This window comes from Ovis canadensis, chromosome 13, assembly GCF_042477335.2.
Source record: "Ovis canadensis isolate MfBH-ARS-UI-01 breed Bighorn chromosome 13, ARS-UI_OviCan_v2, whole genome shotgun sequence".
In the NCBI taxonomy this organism is placed as follows: domain Eukaryota; kingdom Metazoa; phylum Chordata; class Mammalia; order Artiodactyla; family Bovidae; genus Ovis; species Ovis canadensis.
Genome location: NC_091257.1, coordinates 46,503,768 through 46,525,331, shown reverse-complemented (window position 1 = coordinate 46,525,331; position 21,564 = coordinate 46,503,768). Strand labels below are relative to the sequence as shown.

The window sequence follows — 21,564 nt, the reverse complement described above, 5'->3', positions numbered from 1 at the left end:
CTTGTGGCTCTGCAGGGAATGGTATTTGTATCTTAAATAATAAACTCCTCTAGCCCTTGAGTCTTCATGACTCATCCTAGTATGAGATGAAGTATTGGGCTTTCTGCATAGTAATTACTAGGACTTGGGGAGATAACCATTTTTTACCTGGTTCTTTCACTTGTCAGTTTTGGTGACTAACTCAATTTTTTCACAAAGAACTGCAGGTTTATGTGACTAATCTTTGGGACATAAATACATTAGAGTTCCTGGTTAGTAAACATTGCTTCCACTAGACAGGGATTTTTTTTTTAATTTAAAATTTTAAAATTTAAAATGAATTTAGTTTGTGGGAAGCAATCTGAGAAAGATTTAAAAAATATATAATTAAGAAACTCAAATTGACAAAGATGACCATAAAAACAAATGGTGAAAGTGATATAGTTAGATATGAAGGAAGGACAGATAAGAATGAAAAATATAACAATGAAATCAATAGTAGAAAAGATAATTTTTATCCTTTTTTTCTTAGGCATTTTTATCTAGTGTGTTCACTGATGTATCCCAAGTTCCTAGAACGTTTCCCAGTGCATAGATGCATTCATTGTATTGTCATTTATTAAACTAAGTAATGATACATTATCATTACAATATAAATTCAAACTTGGGGGTAATTTTTCTCATGAAGAGTATCCCACTGTTAATAGACTATGCTTTCAGACATCATTTTATGATTTGATGAAAAGCAGTTAGGCCACGTCAGTGGTCAAAATGGGATCACTTTATATATGCAGTTTATCAACTGTAGACTATTCAGTTCTTACAATTAATTCCATTATGTGGGACATTTGACTTCTTTTGATTGTTTTATTGTTATGTAAGTTGTTCCAGTTTTTTTCAAAAAAGATTACAATTAAAGGGAAGTATAATTTTCTGGGAATGAATAAAATCAATATAAAATGTTAGAGAAAAAATATTGCACATTTTCTGGACAGGAATGGTGACCAATTCATACAGCATTCTGAAAACCCCCTCATGATTCATTGAAATTACCAATAGCTAAAATGATAGCAAGCCATGAAATTAAAAGATGCTTACTCCTTGGAAGAAAAGTTATGACCAACCTAGATAGTATATTCAAAAGCAGAGACATTACTTTGCCGACTAAGGTCCATCTAGTCAAGGCTATGGTTTCTCCTGTAGTTATGTATGGATGTGAGAGTTGGACTGTGAAGAAGGCTGAGCGCCGAAGAATTGATGCGTTTCAACTGTGGTGTTGGAGAAGACTCTTGAGAGTCCCTTGGACTGCAAGGAGATCCAACCAGTCCATTCTGAAGGAGATAAACCCTGGGATTTCTTTGGAAGGAATGATGCTTAAGCTGAAGCTCCTGTACTTTGGACATCTCATGCAAAGAGTTGACTTATTAGAAAAGACTCTGATGCTGGGAGGGATTGGGAGCAGGAGGAGAAGGGGACGACCAAGGATGAGATGGCTGGATGGCATCACAGACTCGATGGACGTGAGTCTGAGTGAACTCCAGGAGTTGGTGATGGACAGGGAGGCCTGGCATGCTGCAATTCATGGGGTCGCAAAGAGTCAGACATACTGAGCGACTGAACTGAACTGAACTGAAAGATGGTTCAGTGGTCAAGAATCTGCCTGCAATACAGAAGACCCAGGTTTGATCCCTGGGTCAGGAAGATCCCCTGGAGTATTCTTGCCTGGAGAATTCCATGGACAGAGGAGCCTGGAGGGCTACAGTCTTTGGGGTCACAAAAGGTCGGACGTGACTGAGTGACTGACACTTTAACTTTCAAAGAATATTTATATCCCTTATCAGAGAAGCCCTTGGGGAGGTCCACAGAGAGCAACTCTTTCAACCAATGCCATTTTTCCTAGTGTTTTCCTTGCTTTAGGCTGGCCAGAACAGAGGAACAACAGGTATTTTTTGCTTCTAATTGGCACCTTGAAAAGAATAACTTAACATAAGCTTGATAATTCTGGATGAGATTAACAACAGCATCCATTTTCCAAATTGATGCTGACTTTTTAAAACTGAGGGGAGGAAATTCTGAAGTTAATACAGTAGCAACTGCAAAGTGAACTCACTTTTCTGTGTTTCTTCAACATCCCATCCATGGACACAGCATCCAAAGTTGCCTTCTGCACTCCCACCCTGCTATGTTCTGCCAGGCACACAGTGAACAAACCGCAGCATTAGATGCTTTTGATGAAATGTTGTAAAGTCACTTTCTCCAAAAACTCTGCCAAGTAACTTGAAAACAAACAACAAAGTTGGTTTTCTTTTTGTTGTTGTTGTTTCTCCATTTCATTTTATTTTACTTAATTTTGGTCACACTGTGAAGGCATGCAGGATCTCAGTTCCCTGACCAGGGATCAAACCCATGCCCCCCTGCAGTGGAAGTAACCACTGGGCGACCAGGGAAGTCCCCAAAGTTGGTTGACAATTGGAATGAGCAACAAGCAGACTGCTGAGTTGCCCAAAGATGCATTTTATTAGGAGGTTTAAAGGACATTGAAATTTTCATTTATTTAATCTCTTACTGAACATGAGATCTCAAAACATGGATTTTTTTTTTTCTTCCTAGTTGACCAAGAAACCAGAGAAAAATGTTCATTATATTAAGTGCTTAATTGGAGATAGGTTCCTCTCAGTAATCTCTTCTGTTGTACCATAAAGAGCCTATTTACATTCCACCCTATCTGTAAAGTTCAGAATTTACTGTGGTATTGTTTAGTAAATACTGTCTGAAAACAGCTGTTAATAGAAGTTCAGTGACTTGCAATAATCAGTGGTATGTGAGAACCATTCATTAAAGAGCCAGGCATTCTGCTGGGCATCAAAGCCACACAGGGAAATAAGGCACATCATTTTTTAAAAATTTATTTTAATTAATTGTTTGACCATGTGAAGCAGCATGTGGCATCTTAGTTCCCCAACCAGGGACTGAACCCATGCCCCGTGTAATGAAAGTGTGGTTTCTTAACCACTGAACAATCAGGGAAGTCCCAAGGCACATGCTTAAGTTAACCTTTATCCCTTGAATGAGAGCATCTGTAAGATGACAGTGGACTATGAAACAGACTGCCTGGATTTGAATCCCAGCTCTGCTGCTCTCTAGCCATTACTTAAACTCATGCCTCCATCTTCTTGTCTGTAAAATGCTCACAAGGGTGTTGTATGGATTCTGTGTGTTAAGGTACAACTCAGAAAAGTGCTTTTCACATAAGAAGTACAATATGATTTTTCATTTTTAGGGACAATCCAGATGTGCTGAAACATAGTTCTCATCACTTGTTTGGCATCTCCCAATTCAGCATGAGGAGCACAGGGCAGTCAGGTGACTCAGGGTCTGTCTGTAGGGCAGCTCAGAAGCACACTGGTCCTGGGGTGTGCTTGTATACCAGACAGGAGGGTTCCCTGACAGCAGCAGTGTAAATAGCCCCATTGTGGTGATTATAATTTACCACTGGTTTAACAACCAGCTGACAAAATTCCTGAATATTTACCAGCTGGTTCCCATAAGCTGGGACAACCGGGTTCCAACGTAACATTGAGGGTTATACCCAGGTAGCCACTAGGCCAGCAGTCATTCATTGAGAAGTGATGTTCCTCTGGGCAAGTGCAATGAAAGATGGGGGGGTTGAAAAGTAATAAACATACTCCCTGCCCCTTAAGTACCTACGTTCGCATTCTAGAAACAAAACAGGTGAATCGGGACCTTGTATTGTGGAAGTCTTGTGCTGACATCCTTGCTGCTGATTAAGGTCACAGCATGACTTCCAGAAAAGTGACTGGCAAAGGCCAACAACACTGTCTAATTGACCAGTTATTTTCAGACTGTGAAGGAATTGGTCATAGTGAAGAGTCTTTAGGGATTGGCTAGTTGGATCCTTGGAGGAAACAAAAATGATTCTGGTCTTGGAAATGAATTTGAAATAAATCAGCACAAAGTGACTAGGCTTCCTCAAAGCACCGTGGCTGGTCATTTATGGAGACAGCAGGCGTAAATTTCCTGTCATCACTGAGCCTGAAGATCTCACTATTTAAGAAGCACAGAGAACTTTTGCTAAATTAACTTAATTTTATGGCCAAGAATAGAGAATTTAACGCAACTTTATAATTGCCTTATTTTTGGCTGAAAATGGTCCTGTTTGTCGGAAAGACTCGTGAATTTTTGTCATCCTCAATTTATTTACTTAGTTAAGGGATGTAAAAAACACTAAAGTACATTTTAAAAGCAAATGTATTATATTTAGTATTTTTACATTAAATTGTATATGGTATGCTATGTATTCCTCTCAAGAAAGATGAAACTTAGGTTTACAGGGTTTCTTTTTTTCATTCTTGTCAAAGAACGAAACTAGAACACTTTCTAACACCATACACAAAAATAAACTCAAAATGGATTAAAGATCTAAACGTAAGACCAGAAACTATAAAACTCCTAGAGGAGAACATAGGCAAAACACTCTGACATAAATCACAACAGGATCCTCTATGACCCATCTCCCAGAATATTGGAAATAAAAGCAAAAATAAACAAATGGGACCTAATTAAAATTAAAAGCTTCTGCACAACAAAGGAAACTATAAGCAAGGTGAAAAGACAGCCTTCAGAATGGGAGAAAATAATAGCAAATGAAGCAACTGACAAACAACTAATCTCAAAAATATACAAGCAACCCCTGAAGCTCAACTCCAGAAAAATAAACGACCCAGTCAAAAAATGGGCCAAAGAACTAAATAGACATTTCTCCAAAGAAGACATACAGATGGCTAACAAACACTTGAAAAGATGCTCAACATCACTCATTATCAGAGAAATGCAAATCAAAACCACAATGAGGTACCATTTCACGCCAGTCAGAATGGCTGCTATCCAAAAGTCTATAAGCAATAAATGCTGGAGAGGGTGTGGAGAAAAGGGAACCCTCTTACACTGTTGGTGGCAATGCAAACTAGTACAGCCACTATGGAGAACAGTATGGAGATTCCTTAAAAAACTCGAAATAGAACTGCCTTATGACCCAGCAATCCCACTACTGGGCATACACACCGAGGAAACCAGAATTGAAAGAGACACGTGTACCCCAATGTTCACTGCAGCACTGTTTATAATAGCCAGGACATGGAAACAACCTAGATGTCCATCAGCAGATGAATGGATAAGAAAGCTGTGGTACATATACACAATGGAGTATTACTCAGCCATTCAAAAGAATACATTTGAATCAGTTCTAATGAGGTGGATGAAACTGGAGCCTATTATACAGAGTGAAGTAAGTCAGAAAGAAAAACACCAACACAGTATACTAACGCATATATATGGAATTTAGAAAGATGGTAATGATGACCCTGTATGTGAGACAGCAAAAGAGACACAGATGTCTAGAACAGTCTTTTGGACTCAAAGGGAGAGGGAGAGGGTGGGATGATTTGGGAGAATGGCATTGAAACATGTATAATATCATATATGAAATGAGTCGCCAGTCCAGGTTCGATGCAGGATACAGGGTGCTCGGGGCTGGTGCACTGGAATGACCCAGAGAGTGGTACTGGGAGGGTAGTGGGAGGGGGGTTCAGGATGGGGAACACGTGTACACCCGTGGTGGATTCATGTTGATGAATGGCAAAACCAATACAATATTGCAAAGTAATTAACCTCCAATTAAAATAAATACATAAATAATAAAATAAAAATTTTAATAATATTTTTATTTGTAAAACTAAAAAAATAAAATAAAAGCAAATGTATTATATTTAGTATTTTTACATTAAATTGTATATGATATGCTATGTATTACTCTCAAGAAAGATGAACCTTAGGTTTACGGGATTTCTTTTTTTTTTTTTAATTTTATTTCTTTATTTATTTTTGGCTGTGCTGTGTATCTTCATTGTTTCACCCTGGCTTTCTCAGTTACGGCAAGTGGGGGCTACTCTCTAGTTGTGATGCACGGGCTTCTCATTGCGGTGGCTTGTCTTGTGCAGCACAGGCTCTGCGCACACAGGCTTCAGTAGTTACAGCTCACAGGCTCCAGAGGGTGCAGGCTTCAGTAGTTGTGGTGCACAGGCTTAGCTGCTCCATAACAAGTGAAATTTTCCCAGATCAGGGATCAAAGCTGTATCCCCTGCATTGGCAGGCAGTTTCTTAACCACTAGACCACCAGGGAAGTCCTACAGGATATCTTATGATTAGTCAGAAGTTGATTAACATGCTATGGTATTGCTTCTTGTTCTTTTTCTTTCCTTAGTATATGTAAAACTTCAGCTACTTGAATTAAGCTGATGATGTTTATGGTTCTAAAACTAAAGATATTTATGGCAACTTTTCACTTTCTGTTGATAGTTTCAACCTTTTATGGGATACTCTTTTAATCAGTGTGCAGTGGTTGGAAACGGAGGAATTCTAAATCAGTCTCTCTGTGGAGCTGAAATCGATAAATCTGACTTCGTTTTTAGGTAAGTACTGTCAGATTGTTTTCTGGTTTTTTTTTTTTTTAATCCAAGATCAGTTGAATATTTTAAAAGAATATTCTAAAGATACTCTGTTTAAATTTTGATCTTTGAAATTTATTGCTTAAGCCTACAATTTATCTGGTTTGTTTTCTGAAGTGTTAAATGGATCATGAATTCCTTTGAATGTTGATAGCAGAAGGATAAAACTGTGCTATGCTTACTAAACTTTCCAGAAACCCTGTATGAAATCGTGGTGAAAGAGGATCTTCACTGAAGGACTTGTCAGAGACTTCAGTGTATCAAGGATAACTTTTTTTTTTTTTCTTAAACAGCATTTCAAGAAAACTTTGTTTTCAAGTAATACTTGTGAAAATGCTGACTTCAATTTTGTATAGCCATACAACATCATTGTTTATTTAGGTTTCTGGCCTGAAATTTAAGGGGGAAAAATGTGGCTTGTAAAATTCTGATCTTTTATATCTCAGTACAAGCTAGCTTGCCAAAAACAGAAGCAAAAGTGGTTTCTATGTGCTTCTGAACTAATAAGAAACCAGAGAGCATCTCCACTTTCAGAACATGATGGAAAGATGATTCATCCTTGTGAGGATGGATTTCAGTTGAAATGTACCTTTTCATAAGGTTGAAATCTGTTTCTTCCTATTTCATGAGTGCTGATTGCATGCATCGGAGGAAGATCCTTTGATCTTTATTGATTTAATGCTGCCCTTTTTAATAACACATGAAAAGGAAACACAATTTTGAATCAGGAGCTCCCCCTCACTTTAATCTCATTTAGAATTTTATGCTGAAAGTAATGACAGAATAGACCTGGCAGTCCAACAATTATTGTGTTCCTTATGATGAATGTGAAAATGGTGAATACCTGCATGATTTAGCCATTTTGTTAAAGTACTCAGTATGGAAAAGCCAGGGGGGAAATAAATAATTCTTCTCATAATAGACTTTTTATAGACTGAAAATTCCCAAAACATGTGGGGTGAATAGTATGCCTAAATATCCATTTTACTTTATAGCAGGTATAAGAAATACAAGTTTAGGTTTAACAAGCAGAAAAACTCAACAACAGCTACTTAATTTATAACTCTGAAATAAATGTATATATTCTAGATTCTGCATTTGCTGATGGCAGGTATTTTTCTGAATAGAAATACTTAAAAAAATTTTTTTTCTGAATATTAATACTAACTTCAATACTTTTGGAGTTAGCCTTCCAAACAGAAAGGTCAGATGGGGGCTATACATAGTTGATGTCATTAAAATTTATTTAATGTTTAAGCCTATATTAATTTTGGCAATGCATGTTTTATAGTTTATAAAACCATCTGGAAACTGTTTGTGATTACTTTTCATTTCAGAAGATTTGGAGCTGTCAATTAAAAGTGTAAGGAACAAGAATAGGTGTTGAGTGGCTTCACTGTAGTTTATATATGCAATATACAATGTTTCCCCTATGGGTCTCCAGTGATATAATATTAGAAATCATTGTTGAGTCTTCAAAAGGATATGAAGTAGTTATGTTCTGGAAAGTAGATTTGTTACAGGAAGTCCACTAATGAAGATATTTCTGTGGCCTGTTATCTATGATTAATATTTGTTTCTTCAAAAGTGCCATCTTTGTTTTAGGATGTATCTTTTTTATCAGTGAGTACATGTTTCATTTATTCATATATTTCACAGAGGATGAAATAGATTATTTTAATCTCAGGAGCATTACAGAACACAGTCAAGTTTAAACAGCTTTCCTCAGAGATGCTCCCTTTGTATGTATAGCTTTAAAGAAATGGTCTACTTGAAATTCTGTAAATGATACTTAGGGAGTCGTAACCAACTTTCCCTTTTTTTGTGACAAGAATATGCTTACTCAAAATTACAATTCTTAATTTGTTTTCCAATTTAAAGACCAATTAGTACTCAAAAGAGGATGAGAACATCAATATGAAACCATCATTATAAGAACATTAGAGCTTTATTTATTAACAGCTTAATTTGGTGGAAAAACTATCCATATGGGAATCAGGAAATTTTTAGTTTTTTATATACATTTTGCTTCTGGCAGACATTATAACCATAATGACAATGCCTCAATTTTTAAAAATTTGTAAATTGACAATGATACCTAACAGAAGCCAAAGATACTAATAAAACATGGCAAGAATACACAGAAGAACTATACTAAAGAGATCTTAATGACCCAGATAACCCCAGTGGTGTGATCACTCACCTAGAACCAGATATCCTGAAGTCTGAAGTCAAGTGAGCCTTAGGAGACACCACTATGAACAAAGCTAGTGGAGGCGATGGAATTCCAGCTGAGCTATATCAAATCCTAAAAGATGATGCTGTGAAAGTGCTATACTCAATGTGCCAGCAAATTTGGACAACTCAGTAATGGCCACAGGACTGGGAAAGGTCAGTTTTCATTCCAATCCCAAAGAAAGGCAATGCCAAAGAATATTCAAACGACTGCACAGTTACACTCATCTCACATGCTAGCAAAGTAATGCTCAAAATTCTCCAAGCAGGGCTTCAATAGTACATGAACTGAGAACTTCCAGATGTTCAAGCTGCGTTTAGAAAAGGCAGAGAACCAGAGATCCAATTGCCAACCTCCGTTGGGTTATTGAAAAAGCAAGAGAGTTCCACAAAAACATCTACTTGTGCTTTATTGACTACGCAAAAGCCTTTAACTGTGTGAATCACAGCAAACTGAAAAATTCTTAAAGATGTGGGGATACCAGACCACCTTACCTGCCTCCTGAGAAATCTGTATACAGGTCAAGCAGCAACAGTTAGAAACAGACGTGGAACAACAGACTGGTTCCAAATTGGAAAAGGAGTATGTAATGGCTATACATTGTCAACCTGTTTATTTAACTTACGTGCAGAGTACATCGTACACAATGCCAGGCTGAATGAAGCAAAAGCTGGAGTCAAGATTGCAGAGGGAAATGTCAATAACTTCAGATATGCAGATGCCACCTCCCTGATGGCAGAAAGTGAAGAGGAATTGAGGAGTCTCTTGATGAAAGTGAAATAGGAGAGTGAAAAAGCTGGCTTAAAATTCAACATTCAAAAAACTAAGATCATGGCATCTAGTCTCATCACTTCATGGCAAATAGATGGGTATCAATGGAAACAGTGAGAGACTTTATTTTTCTTGGGCTCCAAAATCACTGCAGATGATGACTGCAGCCATGAAATTAAAAGATGCTTACTCCTTGGAAGAAAAGCTATGACCAACCTAGATAGCATATTAAAAAGCAGAGACAGATGGCAACGACGACCCTGTATGCAAGACAGCGAAAAAGACACAGATGTGTATAACGGACTTTTGGACTCAGAGGGAGAGGGAGAGGGTGGGATGATTTGGGAGAATGGCATTCTAACATGTATACTATCATGTAAGAATCAAATCGCCAGTCTATGTCTGACGCAGGATACAGCATGCTTGGGGCTGGTGCATGGGGATGACCCAGAGAGATGTTATGGGGAGGGAGGTGGGAGTGGGGTTCATGTTTGGGAACACATGTAAGAATTAAAGATTTTAAAATTTAAAAAAAAAATTAAATAAATAAATAAAATTAAAAAAAAAAAAAAAGCAGAGACATTACTTTGCCAACAGAAGTCCATCTAGTCAAAGTTACGGTTTTTTTAGTAGTCATGTATGGATGTGAGATCTGGACCATAAAGAAAGCTGAGTGCCGAAGAATTGATGCTTTTGAACTGTGGTGTTGGAAAAGACTTTTGAGAGTCCCTTGGGCCTCAAGGAGATCAAACCAGTCAAACCTAAAGGAAATCAGTCCTGAATATTCATTGGAAGGACTGATGCTGAAGCTGAAGCCCCAATACTTTGGCCACCTGATGTGAAGAACTGACTCATTGGAAAAGACTCTGATGCTGGGGAAGATTGAAGGCAGGAGAAGAGACAACAGAAGATGAGGTGGTTGGATGGCATCACCGACTCGATGGACAAGAGTTTGAGCAAGCTGCAGGAGTTGGTGATGCACAGGGAAGTCTGGCATGCATGGTCCATGGGGTCACAGAGTCAGACACGATTGAGTAACTGAACTGAACTGACCACCATGGGAATCTAATTAATATAAATAATTTAAATAAAAGGATTGTGAACTCTTCAAATGCTAGGCTAGGTGTAATTGTCACTTCTAGTTTTGTCACTGAAAGCATTTATCAGAGTCTTATGTTTTATCCGATATTTAAATGCCAACTAAGAGTTTGTTGCTGTTGTTGTGTAGTTGCTAAGTCACGTCCGACTCTTTTGCAACCCCATAGACTATAGCCTGCCAGGTGATAGGATTTTCCAGCAAGAATATTGGAGTAGGTTGCCATTTCCTTCTCCAAGGGGTCTTCCCAACCCAGGAATCGAACCTGTGTCTGAATTCTGTACTTATTAAATATTTTCGATGGAAATCAGATGAATTCTGAGACTCTATTTACAGCAGTAATTTTCTGCAATAAAATGAGAATGGTCACATGCATATGTGTGGGTGTACTTTTTTTTGAAAGTTATATTTTGAGAATATTTTTTCTTCCAAATTTCAGGTGTAATCTCCCCCCAACCACAGGAAATGTTACCAATGATGTTGGCACTAAAACCAACCTGGTGACTCTAAATCCCAGTATTATAAAGCTAAGGTAAGTCCCTCCAAGTTACATAACTGTTCAAGACCATTTTTTTATTATTTAACCTGTTTCTTAGTCTGAGCCCTAATCTTGCTGCTGAGACTGACTGGAATGGCTTTGTAAGGAAAATACATAAGAATATATTAGTAATTTAGGTTGGGCTCCTAAGAGGTATGTCCAGTTGTACTTCTAATGTCATAAGTCAAGGGTTGCTAATCAAATTAGAACTTACTTATCTCTTCATGTTTTTCACCAGTACTGAAGTTTTTAAAAAATTATTTCCTTCCAGAATTTCAATGTTACTATTTTATCTTGATAAAACTTTCTTGAAAAAACTTAGTCTACTTAGGAGCTTCAGAGAGTAAGCCTTAGGAGAACCTGACAAAATTGTCAGGGTACTTTGGGCAGTTTATTACTAAAAAATAATTCCCATATTTTATTTTCCACAATGTCACTACTATGAAATATTGGCTGCTTAGTAAAAATCCCATTAAAAGTGAAAGTGTTAGTTTCTCAGTCATGTCTGACTCTTTGCGACCCCATGGACTGTAGCTTGCCACGCTCCTCTGGCCGTGGGATTCTCCAGGCAAGAATACTGGAGTGGGTAGCCATTCCCTTCTTCAGGGGGTGTTTCTGATCCAGGGGTCAAACCCAGGTCTCCTGCATTGCAGGGAGATTCTTTACTGTCTGAGCCACCAGGGAAGCCCCAAAATCCCATACTTAGTTTAATTCAGTTGTTTTCATCCAAAGTGATTAGTTATTGTTGGTAGTAGAATATATCCCCCAAATAGTTCTAGTATGACTTAAGAGAATATAACATATTGTACCCATCTCCCCAGAGTTTGTTTTCTAAACACATGCACTTAGGTATACCAGTGTATTTACTGAGGCATTATTTAAATTAAACACATAGAGCTATCACAGTCCATGGAGGAAATTTAAAATGCATATGTGTGTGTGTGTGTGTGTGTGTGTGCATATAGATATTTTAGGTTTTCTAAACCAGAGATCCCCAGCCTCTGGGATCTAATGCCTAATGATCTGAGGTGGAAGTCATATAATAATAATAGAAATAAAGTACACAATAAAGATACGTACTTAAATCATCCCCAAACCACCCCCACCCCCCAGTTCATGGAAAAATTATCTTCTGTGAAACCAGTCCCTGGTGCCAAAAAGGTTGGGGACTGCTGTTTTAAAGGAAATTGTTATTTTATAATAATATGTATACTTGCATACAGCTCAATGAATTTTTAAAAAATGTATAGATATTTTAAGAGTGTGCTGTGTTTGAGAAAATGTATCAGTCTGATACATTTGGAAGATGTTTCAGCATTAAAAAGCAACCTCAGGAAAAAATTACTGAGTTTGAAGATAAAGTAATTTTTAAAAATGTATGTCCAGCAAGGATATTGCTCTGTAAGAAGGTAGAAATGAAAGAATAGATATGCCAAGAAAGAAATGAAGACCTAACCCTTGATATTTATTATATAAGATGCTTACTTAACCTGAATTTCTCTGAATCTTCAGTTTGTCTCTTTTATATACAGTGACATAACTGGTTCTGTTTTTTGGTCAGTGGTGAATTCAGCTTCATGTTACCCAAACTGTTCCTTTGATGATTATTGTTAAAATCACAATGTTTTAAAAATTTGGCAGATATGGGAACTTAAAGGAAAAGAAAGCAATATTTCTGGAGGACGTTGCAGCCTATGGAGATGCTTTCGTTCTTCTGCCTGCGTTTTCCTTCAGGGCCAATACCGCGGCCTCTTTTAAAGTGTACTACACGCTGAAGGAATCTAAAGCAAGACAAAAGGTTTTATTTTTCCATCCCAAGTACCTGAAAAACCTTGCACTCTTCTGGAGGACTAAAGGTGTGACCGAGTATCGCCTGTCCTCTGGCTTGATGATCACAAGTGTGGCAGTCGAGCTGTGTGAGAACGTGAAGCTGTATGGATTCTGGCCCTTCTCTAGAACTGGAGAGAACATGCCTGTCAGCCATCACTACTACGATAATAAGTTACCTAAACGCGGTTTCCATGAGATGCCCAAAGAGTATAGACAAATTCTCCAGCTTCACGTGAAAGGCATCCTCAAGTTACAGTTTAGCAAATGTGAAACAGCCTGAACCAAATGCCTTTAAATGGGCATCATGTTCACATAATGCAGTTGGTGAGTAACAATATTCCCAAACACCGAGAGAGATGGTTGTAGTGTTTCATAGGAAGAGTCCCAAAATTTGGTTGGCTCCGTGCTCCACACTATGTTTGCAACCTTAGCAACTCATTTAATTGTTCTAATCTTCAGCTTCTCTTCCTGTAAAATGGGCATCATGATATCTAACTCATATTAGAAAAATGTGATAATCTATGAAATCTTTTGGCAAGTATTTGGTGTGAGGTAGGGACTCTAAGAATATTTCTTTGTTGATATTTCCCATTTTCACCCTCACCAGACATAATAAAAGGTAGGCTGTCTTGAAGACTCTTTTTGGAGAGAACAGCTGAGTTGCCAAATATCCACTGGAATTCTTTCTCTGGCAGGAACCTCTGTTATCCATAAAATCATTCCCGCCTTTCTTCCTAACTTAAAAAGTACATATAAGAAAACTGTTTACTTAAACAAAAAGCCTTTCGTTATTCAGGAATGAACTCCTCATGCTTCTAATTACATTCACTTGTGTCTTGAGCCACACTGATGTAGTGGTTGGATTTAGGCCAATTCTTTTCCTCTTTTACATTTAAAAATCACTCTTTAACATACCTATATTTACTACTTCAAGGGCAGTTACAATTTTTCATACCTGTTGTCTTGTCTGTGGGGAACAGCTGCTTCATGTTGACCCTTTCCTAAGCTCTGTGAGAGAGATGTAAAAATGACTTAAGGCCTGCAGGAAGGAAGAGATGTGTGTTTCATAAACACATTGATGTGCATTTTGTAAACACATTGTGCTCAATGTTCACGAAAGCTTTGAGGAGACAGTACTGTGAGGAATGAAACAAGAATGATTCAATTGATTTCAATGAAATCTATTTCAGAGAAGAGGTAGTTTCTGAATTAAACCTAGTAAAGGAGGAAGTCTTCACCAAATGAAGAAGAATCTAGGAATCCCCTTGATTCCAATTGAAGTTATTTGAGGGTAAATCATGGTCTTTGCCCCTCAAACTTCCACGTGATGGTGGGATATATAGCCCATGGGGGTGGTGGGTTGGACCTACATCTGTGAAATGGGAATAATACCAAGCTGATTGATTTCACAGGAAAGTCGTAAAAACTAAAGCCCAGAGAAACAATTCTCAGCAAGGAAAGGTGTACGTTTACATGAGAGCTAAGACTAATCATTTAAACACCAATATAAAGTAAAGCTTAAGGAGACATTGAATACTAGCATTTTCAAAACACTCCCTTAGGTTATGATGTTATACATGTTGATGTAGTTCATCCCTGCAGCTGTTGAATAAGTTATTTGACTTAAATAAGTAATAACGTACACACTTTCCTGCTCATTTTTGTACCAGTGTGAGAAGAGCAGAAATAGGAGCAGAGCAGAGTGGACAGCATGACAAATTCATTATGAATACAATTCTGAATTCTTCACTTAGCCAGATTATTGTTTTATTCAACATTCACTTGTAAGAACACTCTGCTGCCAACTGCTTATTTTGCAAAATTAATCTTTAATTTTCAGTTTGATTGTAGTTGACTTTTGTAATACTTTTCTTGATTCATGTTCTCATTTGTTCTTCTATAGCAAATGAAACTGATTACCTCCATAAACTGGTTTAAAAGTTCATATATAAATATTTTCTAAAAGAACCATGCTTTTAGTTGAATAGAGTCTAATTCATGTATCTTTTTGTAGCAAAGAATACATGACTGTTTTCTACTGCTTCTAATGGGTTTAATTAGTTTTTAAAAATCTGCTAGCAGGATTGATAATGTCTTTATCATGTTATTAGCAGTGATTATGAAAAATAGATCAGAACACTCTAGTATTTTATAGTTTAGTAAAATGTTTCCCTCAAAATGTTTTCTGCTGGGTAGAAACTTCAACTTTCCATTTTGATGACACTGAAAATACATGATTGATGAGTAAAAATAATAGAATATACTGAAATAAATCATTAAATATATGACACGGAGAATTTGTAAGTTATTTTAATAAAAATCACTTACGGTTAGGACATTTAGAGCTTACTTAAGTTTTTCCCATGTAACTTCCTATTTTAACTTTGGATGTTTTGTCTAGAATATAAAAATAGAATTTTCAGTGTCACTGATAAGAATTTTGGAAATACTCAAAATAGTGTGAAAGTAAGGAGCATTGTCCCAAAGATATCCATGTTCCAGTAAAATGTCAGTAGAAAAACTTTTAAGTTGTGGAAGACATCGTATATCTTTTGCCATGAACACAACCAAAGTTGGTTTCTTGTTTCACATTTGTATTAACGTTTGTGTTGCCAGCCTCAAAGCATATTGGCGTTTTACAGCTATCCTGCCTAGATTTACATTAACCAAAATTGAGGTCTCAAACAACATGTGTGTTGTTTGTATTGATTCCTGAGTTGGTCTGAGTTGTTGTGAAATCACAAGAGCTTGTAGTTACCTGCCCTTGTCTGAAACTCTCTTTACTTCTCTAGTGTCCTCAGAGTTGTAGAGAAATAAATGGGGTGGGAGGATGGAGTTCACGTGACATTATCAAAATTCATGTTCTGTTATACTTTTGTTGTTATTGTTCAGGCACTAAGTTGTTTCTGACTATTCTCCTGAATTGGTAGGCAGGTTCTTTACCACTGAGCCACTAGTGAAACCCCTTATTATACTTTAGAAAGTTAAAAAAAAAATTGTTTTGGAACAGTAGGACGTTACTGGAGCATCACAGTGGAACACATAGAAGATCATCGTCTTCCAGGAAATGTTATCATGTAATCTATCAGCTGTGTGAATTGGAAATCATAAGTAACAATTTTTGTTCTCTAATGGTGAGCTATTATACGTGTTTCATCAAGATCCAAACGAAAAGAGAAACTCCGAACTCCATTCTGTAGATTTAGTGATTCACCAAGTCTGACATGACACTCTCAAGAAATCTCTGGATGTAATGAACACTTGTTAGATGAGTGAGTTTGATCTTCTGCTCTTAAATTTCAGGTACATCCATAGGCATGGAAAACAAAGTCAGTACTGGTGCTAGCCATTACCAACCCTTAGTTAGGACTCCAACTCATAATACTACCTGCTACCAGTACTTTCTAAAGGAAATACTGGCTTGGTTGATTTCATTTTCTACTTGTTGTTTAACATCATGGGGGAATGTAAATGAATAATAAGAGCCCAAAATAATTTCTATCAAAACCCAAGGGTAAAGGCAGAAATATTTATTTAAGCATATAAGAATGCTATATGGTCCCTTGGAAGGATTCCATGAATAACTGCATGGAATTAAATTTTACACAATGTAATAGTCCTTGAAGTCTCTGCTGTTTTTTTCCTACTAACAAAAGGCAAGATAGATCATGACTTTCATGAAAGAAGATTTCCTTCTGAATATAAATTCCAACCCGGTAAATATGTGGGCACTCAGCCAGGTAATCAGCCAAGGACATTTTTTTTGAGGACTTACTATGTATAGAATACTGGAGTAAGCCATAAATCAAACCTGTTTGGGGCAAGATTTTTCCTTGCTTACAAAAAAATTTACCAGTTAAATACTATATCGTGTCAAGTACCTTGAATCATCCCATACATTTCAGAAAGCTTTGGGAAATTTGGAAAGTTTTGTGTAAAAGGTATAAATAGCTACTACAGAAGGATAATTATAATGCAATGTATAGCATAATTATGACAGTAAAAACATCACTTGCAACATGACATGGAGACACACTGTTCTGCTACTAAGCCTTGAAGGAACTGCAGGGATTCACAATATCTGAAGCACTGGACCTAATTAGACTATTTCTTTCTTTATTCTTAATTTTTAAAACTCCACTTGGAGCCCCTGAACTGCATGAGTTCAGGGTTTACTATCTGCATGTGGCTTCAGAAGGTTGACTCCAGAGTGAGCAGTCACCATTATCCTCCCAAAGATGGATGGCCAGGAATATTTTTCTTGCCCATCTCATCTGGGTCATCACTCTTCCAAAGGCATTCTTCTTTTTATATATATAAAAAAGTGTGATATATGATAGATAAACATCACTTTATATAATGGAGAAAAGATCAACTCTTCAGCAGATGGTATTGGTGATATGGAAAAAGATAAATTTCTATAATACACTGCACTTTTACAATAATAATACAATGCAATACAATACAATAATAATACAATAATACAATGCACATTATACATTTCTATAATACATTATATAATACATTGAAAAAGTTGGACTCTAGGTAGATTAAAGAGAGTTTAAAGGAAAAACTGCAAAGCTAATAGAGCAAGATATAGGTAAGGGGCTGTTCTCTTTAAACATAACCCCAAAAGAATTTTTAATTAGGTTAAGAAATGATGACTATGGCTGTGTTAAAATGAAGAATTTCTAGTCAGTGAACAACACCTTAAACAAAGCTAATAGGCAGTGACAGACCGGCATAGCTTTTAGCAATGTGTAAAATTAATGACATTAATATAGAAACATTCCAGGAACTACAAATCAACAAATAAAAGATGAGAAGCTCAATATAAAAATGAATAAAGAATAAGAATGTGCTCTACAAAGAGAAAAGCTGAGCATCTAATAAGAATGGAAAGTGATGCTCAAACTTACTAATATCTGAGAAATAAAAATAAAAATGAGATCTATTTATTATATTGCTAAGAATTTGTAAGACCATTAATTCAACCAGTTTGGAAAGCAGTCTCAAAGTACTGAGGTAGTAAAATTATTTATTTGTCCTTTGGCCCAGCATGATCTTAGTTTTCTGAATGTTGAGCTTTAAGCCAACTTTTTCACTCTCCACTTTCACTTTCATTAAGAGGCTTTTTAGTTCCTCTTCACTTTCTGCCATAAGGGTGGTGTCATCTGCATATCTGAGGTTATTGATATTTCTCCCAGCAATCTTGATTCCAGCTTGTGTTTCTTCCAGTCCACGTTTCTCATGATGTACTCTGCATATAAGTTAAATAAGCAGGGTGACAATATACAGCCTTGACGTACTCCTTTTCCTATTTGGAACCAGTCTGTTGTTCCATGTCCAGTTCTAATTGTTGCTTCCTCACCGTCTAGTCAAGGCTATGGTTTTTCCTATGGTCATGTATGGATGTGAGATTTGGACTGTGAAGAAGGCTGAGCGCCAAAGAATTGATGCTTTTGAACTGTGGTGTTGGAGAAGACTCTTGAGAGTCCCTTGGACTGCAAGGAGATCCAACCAGTCCATTCTGAAGGAGATCAGCCCTGGGATTTCCTTGGAAGGAATGATGCTAAAGCTGAAACTCCAGTACTTTGGCCCCCTCATGCGAAGAGTTGACTCATTGGAAAAGACTTTGATGCTGGGAGGGGTTGGGGGCAGGAGGAGAAGGGGACGACAGAGGATGAGATGGCTGGATGGCATCACGGACTCGATGGACATGAGTTTGAGTGAACTCCGGGAGTTGGTGATGGACAGGGAGGCCTGGCGTGCTGTGATTCATGGGGTCGCAAAGAGTCGGACATGACTGAGCAACTGAACTGAACTGAATGGCCCAGCAATCCCACCTTTCACATCTGTGACTCAGAGAACTTCCTTTGTAGGTCCACAAGGAGACAAGTGTTAAGGTATTTGTTTCAGGGACTTCCATGGTGATCCAGTGGCTGAGACTCTGCCCTCCCAATGCAGGGGGCCTGGGTTCAATCCCCGGTCAGGGAACTAGATCCCATGTGCCACAACTAAGACCCAGTGCAGCCAAATAAATACTTTAAAAAAACAGTATCAGAAACATAAAATATTTTTTAAAAGATACTTATTTCAATATTGTTTGCAGTAGCAGGAAGTTGGTCTCCCAGGTATCCTTCTCTAAGGGAGTACATGAGTTAATTTTGATAAATACATAGTATGGAATACAGTGCTGTCAATTAGAAGCAATTTACTGATGTGTATAGAACTAGGATAAATCCTTACAATACAGCATAAAGGGGAAAATAAAAGTTATAGCACAATGCTATTAAAATATGTATTAAAGCACATACACATATATATATTACATATACACATACATATATATGTACATGGAGAAGGCAGTGGCACCCCAATCAAGTACTCTTGCCTGGAAAATCCCATGGACGGAGGAGCCTGGTAGGCTGGAGTCCATGGGATCACCAAGAGTCGGATACGACTGAGTGACTTTCACTTTTCACTTCATGCATTGGAGAAGGAAATAGCAACCCACTCCGGTGTTCTTGCCTGGAGAATCCCAGGGACGGGAAAGCCTGGTGGGCTGCCATCTATGGGGTCGCACAGAGTCAGACACCACTGAAGCGACTTAGCAGCAGCAGCATATATGTACATGCATATTCAAAGACATATATTAAATGCTAGAAGAGTGCCTAATTAGGAGGGGGAAATGGGACTGGATTTAGGGATAAAATGGGAAATGAAGGGATAAAATAAAAAATACAAGGAAACGACCTTGGAGGGACAGCAGCTACCAAGCAGGCCATAAATGAAGAGCCTGATTAACAGCTCATAATCCAAGGCGAAGTTAAAGTAACATAGAATGAAAGAAAGTGAAAGTTAAGTTGCTCAGTCATGTCCGACTCTTGGCGACCCCATGGACTGTAACATATCAGGCTCCTCTGTCCATGGGATTTTCCAGGCAAGAGTACTGGAGTGGATTGCTATTTCCTTCTCCAGCGGATCTTCCCGACCCAGGGATCGAACCCAGGTCTCCTGCATTGTAGACAGACGCTTTGCCGTCTGAGCCACCAAGGAAATCCAGAATGAATAACATATTAATTTAAAAAGAGTAAAAGTTCTAAAATAACATATTTTCTCTTTTGTTCCAAGAGGGAGAGGACAGACATCCTGTGGTAGAAAAAAATAGTGCTAAGGAGGTATGTTTTACAGAAGGGGAAAGTGAAAGTGAAAGTTGCTCAGTCCTGTCCGATTTTTTGTGACCCCATGGACTGTAGCCCACAACTAGGCTCCTCTGTCCATGGAATTCTCCATTCAAGAATACTGGAGTGGGTTGCCATTTCCTTTTCCAGGGGCTTTTCCCAACCCAGGGTTTGAACCTGGGTCTCCTGCATTGCAGGCAGATTCTTTACCATCTGAGCCACCACAGAAGGGGAGACATGGTACAAATGAGTGAGAAAAAAAAAAATACACATAAGGAAGTGAACATTTATATGGTGCCAAGTACTATGCTGCCCAGGTTTGATCCCTGGGTTGGGAAGATCCCCTGGAGAAGGAAATGGCTACCCACTCCAGTATTCTTGCCTGAAGAATTCCATGGACAGTGGAGCCTGGTGGCTACAGCCCACAGAGTCACACAGAGTCGACTAACAAGTACTGTGCTGGTTACTTATATGTGATATCATGTTTAATAAGACAAGCCTTTGATACATATGTTCTTATTCTCGCATAACATACAAATATAGAAGATGAGACTCAAACAGGTAAGTAGCTTTTGTAAGGTTACATTGTAAGAGTAGGGCTAACATTCAAACCTCCATGTTTGACTTTAAAGACATATGTTCACCAGGAAGCCATCTTCACAATCAAGATATTATACATATCTATTATCCCAAAATGTTTTCTTATGCTTCTTTTACTTAGCATAATAATATTAAGATTCACACTTGTTTGTGCGTCAATAGTTTATTCCCCTATTTATTGACTAGAAATCTGTTCTAGTCTATGGATGTACAATTTGTTCATCCATTCACCCACTGATGCATGTTTTAGTTGGCTCCAGCTTTTGGCTGTTACAAATACTGCTCTCCTGGACATTCATGCACAAGTCTTCGTGTGGACACATGGTTTCATTTCTTTGGCGCCAGTATGTAGGGTTGGAACAGCTGAGTCTATGGTCAGTGTATGTCTAATACTTTTTAAAAATACCAAACTGTTCTCCAAAGTTGTAACATTTCATAACTATCAGCAGTCTATACCAGTTGTGGTTACTTTATATCTTTGATAAAATTGTATATGTTCAGTCTTGTTTAAATTTTAAACATTCTGTTGGGTATATAATTGTTTCTCCTTACTTTAATTTGAATTTTCTTTATAATTATCTTTTCAGGTGTTTATTTGCTTTCTATGTATCTTCTTTGGTCAAGTGACTGTTCAAATACTTTGACCATTTTTTTTGATTGAATTGCTTTATTATGGCCTTCTAAGAAAATCCTTGATACAAAGCTTTTGTCAGATATGTTTTGTAACTACTTTCAGTTTGTGGTTTACCTTTTCTTAATAGTGCCTTTTAAATAGCAAAAGTTTATAGTATCACTAAAGTTTAATT

General features: G+C 37.5%; 1 protein-coding gene across 4 annotated transcripts in view; it reads left to right on the top strand.

Moving 5' to 3' along the window:
* Window positions 1-21,564, top strand: part of ST8SIA6 (ST8 alpha-N-acetyl-neuraminide alpha-2,8-sialyltransferase 6) — a 171,924-nt gene that overhangs the window by 129,147 nt on the left and 21,213 nt on the right. For 2 of the 4 annotated variants that reach the window (XM_069547592.1, XM_069547589.1), the window contains 3 exons: window positions 6,355-6,467; window positions 11,046-11,138; window positions 12,786-13,298. In XM_069547592.1, the coding sequence (XP_069403693.1) occupies window positions 6,355-6,467; window positions 11,046-11,138; window positions 12,786-13,254 (675 nt within the window). In that variant the 3' untranslated portion in view covers window positions 13,255-13,298. Of the gene's footprint in view, window positions 1-6,354; window positions 6,468-11,045; window positions 11,139-12,785; window positions 15,018-21,564 lie in introns of those variants that run through there. The other 2 variants (XM_069547588.1, XM_069547590.1) reach the window with 1 other exon arrangement.